Here is a 3,727-nt window from a genome sequence, read left to right as displayed (position 1 = left end):
GTGTCCTGAAAGTGATCACGAAGCGGCTCCCGCCAGACATTATGCCGGGCGCCTTCTGGTACTATCTCGAGCCCGCCCCACCACTTGGGAGAAAATGGGCCGAGAGAGGCCACAGTGACTAGCCTGCGGCCATGCAGTAAAACGCAGAGCCACTGCACCTGCCTGGACACGGTCCGGCCCGCTCGGTGCCGGTTTTCCCGCCGCCATGCCCTGGGGTTGCTAGATCGTGTCGGGGCGCTACAGAGGCATATGTGTATCAGTGAGGGAGAAAGGAGAAAACTTATCCGACAGGTGAACTTATTAGTGCCCACCACGGAGAGAGTTAGTATTACGTATTTTAAATAGTTGTGCGTTTTTTTGTTTGTTTGCTTGTTTCTTTCTTGGAGAGGTTTTTGCTATATGGCGCGTGCGCTCTCCAGAAAGAGAGACACATACAAAAAGCGAGAAATCACCCCCCGGGGGGGGGATGACCACACCGCAATCCCTTCTCCAGTCTCCTCTTGGGATCTTGGGCACGCACGCACACGCACGCGGCGTGAGTTTAAACCACTGGGTCCGGGACTCGAACCGTGGTTGAGTCCAGCGACATAGCTACTACGCTATCTGCTGGTCCCAGTTGAGCGTCTTTCCTCTCATTTTTTTTCTCTAGTAAATGTGAGATGGTAAGCCCCTTCAAATTAGGAACTAAGTCTTGTCTATTTTTTTCTACATCTAGCACTGTGATGAGCACATAGGACTCATTAAAAATATCTTCTTATTGGTTAATGTTATAGTGCCCTGAATGAATAAAAGACCAAATTAACTTTAAAATGTACACCTATTTTGCAGTGACAAAGAATTACTTTCAACACCGCGAATTTTCATTCACTCTAAAAGATGATGTTTACATTCGCTACCAATCGTTCAACAACCAAAGCGAGCTGGAAAAGGAGATACAGAAGATGAATCCGTACAAGATTGATATAGGCGCAGTATATTCCCACAGAATAAGAGATCTTACTTTTCTAAAAAAAAAAAAAAAAAAATGTATTCTGTTGTTTTGGAAACCAGTAATGGGTTGGTACCCCCAGTATTCTGAGTTAGAATTTCTAGTTTAATCTACTTGAAAAGCCAAATATTTAAAAAAAAATTTTGAGGCCAGTAGGTGGCATGGTGGTTAAAGGCACTGGATTCCTATGTGGCTGACCATGGTTTGAGTCCTGGACCCGGCAGCTTGCTTTCTTACTTTCTCTCACTCTGTCCCACTCTGGTCAAATAAATAAATAAATAAAGTTAAATAAAATAATTCTTTTAAAAAATGTTTTTGCAACTGGATTGTAACCTTTTTTGTCCCTTGACATCCTAAATTACTGACTGAGTATGAATTGGAAATAAATAGATTTCATTCTCAGTTGAACAAGAAAAATTTAGTGCCTGGCTAAAAGATTAAATGAGGAAATCAACGTGGTTTAAGAGAGAGAAATAAGAGAGAATTATATTCTTTCCCAGCACTGGACTTATCCATTCTTCTTTCATACCTGTTCCATGAGGAAATCGCTTTGACACTACCATAACATATATCTGAAATCCAACCCCTACTACCAGTGCTATGACAGTCATCATCTCTTAACTGAATTACTTTAAAAACTTCCTAACCATATGTCCTGGTAGATCTAGAATCCATTCTTTACACAGCAGCCAGAACAGTCCTTTTAAAACAACTTAAGATTCTTTGATTCCTCTGCTCAAAAACCATTTTCTGATGGCATCCCATTTCATTCATACTAAGAGTTTCTTTTGGGACCAGCAGATGCTGTAATGGTTACGTTGCTGGACTCCCATGTAGTTGGCCAATGTTGGAGTTCTAGACCCAGCAGTTTAAAACTCACGCCAGGTATGTGTACAGGTGTGACCAAGAGCCCCAGAGGAGAATGGAGGAAAAGGGATTGTGGAGGGGCCATTCCCTCGGGGGGGGGGGATGATTTCTCACTTTTTGTCTCTCTCTCTCTCATTCTCTCTGTTTTGCCAGCAAGGTCAGGCATCCTATACCAAAACTCTTTAAAAAAAAAAATAAATAAATAAGAGTTTTTTTCTTGTTCACTCCTGCCATACTGTCCCTTGCTCAGGCTCTTTCTGCTGCCTTGAATCCACTTCCCCAGATATCTATTTGGTCCATTGCCTCACCTTCAAGTGTTTACTCAAGTAGCACCTTCTCAATGAGGCCTAATATAACCTGCCATTCCTTGCAGCCCTGCCAATATTATTTCCTGAGTTCTTGAATAGTGCCTGAGAGGGACTAGCAGTTGGTGTAATGGCTATGTTGCTCAACTTCCATGTGTAATGGCTATGTTGCTCAACTTCCATATGGTCGACTGCGGTTCGAGCTCCGGACCCGGTGGCTTAAAATAACGCCAGGCACATGTGTGTGTGTGCCCAAGATCCTGAGAGGAGAATGGAGGAGAAGGGATTGAGGCATGGCCATCCCTCTTGGGGAGTGATTTCTTATTTTCTGTCTCTCTGTCTTTCTGGCGAGCACATGTGCCTTATACCAAAAAGCATCCCTGAAAAAAAGAATAGTGGCCTGGCAGAAACAGTACACTATATATATATTGTTTTAATTTCCAGAGGGCACATGTGCTCACTAGAGAGAAATGGAAAGAGAGAAGGCACCCTGCAGTGGAGTATAGTCATGCTACAATCTTACTCCCACTCCTCAATTTCTGCCTCCTGTCAGGATCTTGGGCATGTAAGAACACATGCCTAGTGTGTTATTCAGCCACCAGGACCAGGATTCCAACCAAGGTCAGCCGTGTGGTATCAACTCCCTTAACTACTAGGCTAGCGGTCCCGAACTTTTGTGGCACTATGGACCAGTTTTTGTGGAATACAATTTTTCCATGGACCAAGGATGGGAGGAAATGGTTTCAGAGTGATTCAAGCACATTGTATTTATTGTGCACTTTTTTTGTTTTTATTTTGTTTATATTTATAGAGAGATTTTTGCTATAGGGTGTTTGTGCTCACCACAGAGACAGAAAGCGAGAAAGTAACCCTAGGGGGGCTGGCTATGCTGCAATCCCTTCTCCTCCATTCTCCTCTAGGGATTTTGGGCATGCACACACACATGCCTGGTGTGTTTCAAGCTGCCAGATCCAGAACTTGAACAGCAATTGGCTATGTGGTCCAACAACATAACTATTACACCATCTGCTGGTCCCATGTTGTGTACTTTCTAATCTCTGTTATTACTGCATTGTAATATTTATGAAATAGTTATACAGCTTATGGGCCAGCAGGTGGCATGGAGATTAAGGTGGCTAGATCCCACATGGCCAACTGCTCAGTTCAAGTCCTGGACCCTTTGACTTGGGTGTGTGCATCTGTGCCCAAAAATCTCAAGAGGAGAATGAAAGAGAGGCAAATTGTAGTGTAGCCATCCTCCCAAGGGGTGCTTTCTCACTGTCCATACCCCACCCCCATCTCTGTCTTTGTCTTCAGCAAGTGCAAATACTCTAGAACATAAATAAGTGACAAATGAAAAATTAAGTTACTCTTTTTTTTTTTTTTTGAGAGGTTTTTCCTGTAGGGTGCATGTGCTCGCCAGAAAGACAGAGAGAGACAGAGAAACAGAAAGTGAGAAATCACCCCCCAGAGGGCATGGCCACAACACAATCCATTCTCCTCAATGCTCATCTCGGGATCTTGGGCACACACACACATGCACCAAGCATGAGTCCAAGCCACCGGG

General features: G+C 43.7%; 1 protein-coding gene across 1 annotated transcript in view; it reads left to right on the top strand.

Annotated features, from left to right (window-relative positions):
* PRIM1 (DNA primase subunit 1) overlaps nucleotides 1–3,727 on the top strand; it is a gene marked incomplete in the record, with an annotated part of 30,849 nt that overhangs the window by 343 nt on the left and 26,779 nt on the right. Inside the window, 1 exon segment of the mRNA XM_027767159.1 lies at nucleotides 829–986. Coding sequence (XP_027622960.1) covers nucleotides 829–986 — 158 coding nt within the window.

This window comes from Tupaia chinensis, unplaced genomic scaffold (genome assembly GCF_000334495.1).
Source record: "Tupaia chinensis unplaced genomic scaffold, TupChi_1.0 Scaffold143970_1, whole genome shotgun sequence".
Classification (NCBI taxonomy): domain Eukaryota; kingdom Metazoa; phylum Chordata; class Mammalia; order Scandentia; family Tupaiidae; genus Tupaia; species Tupaia belangeri.
The sequence above is the reverse complement of the archived record's forward strand: the minus strand, read 5'-3'. Positions and strand labels throughout refer to the sequence as shown.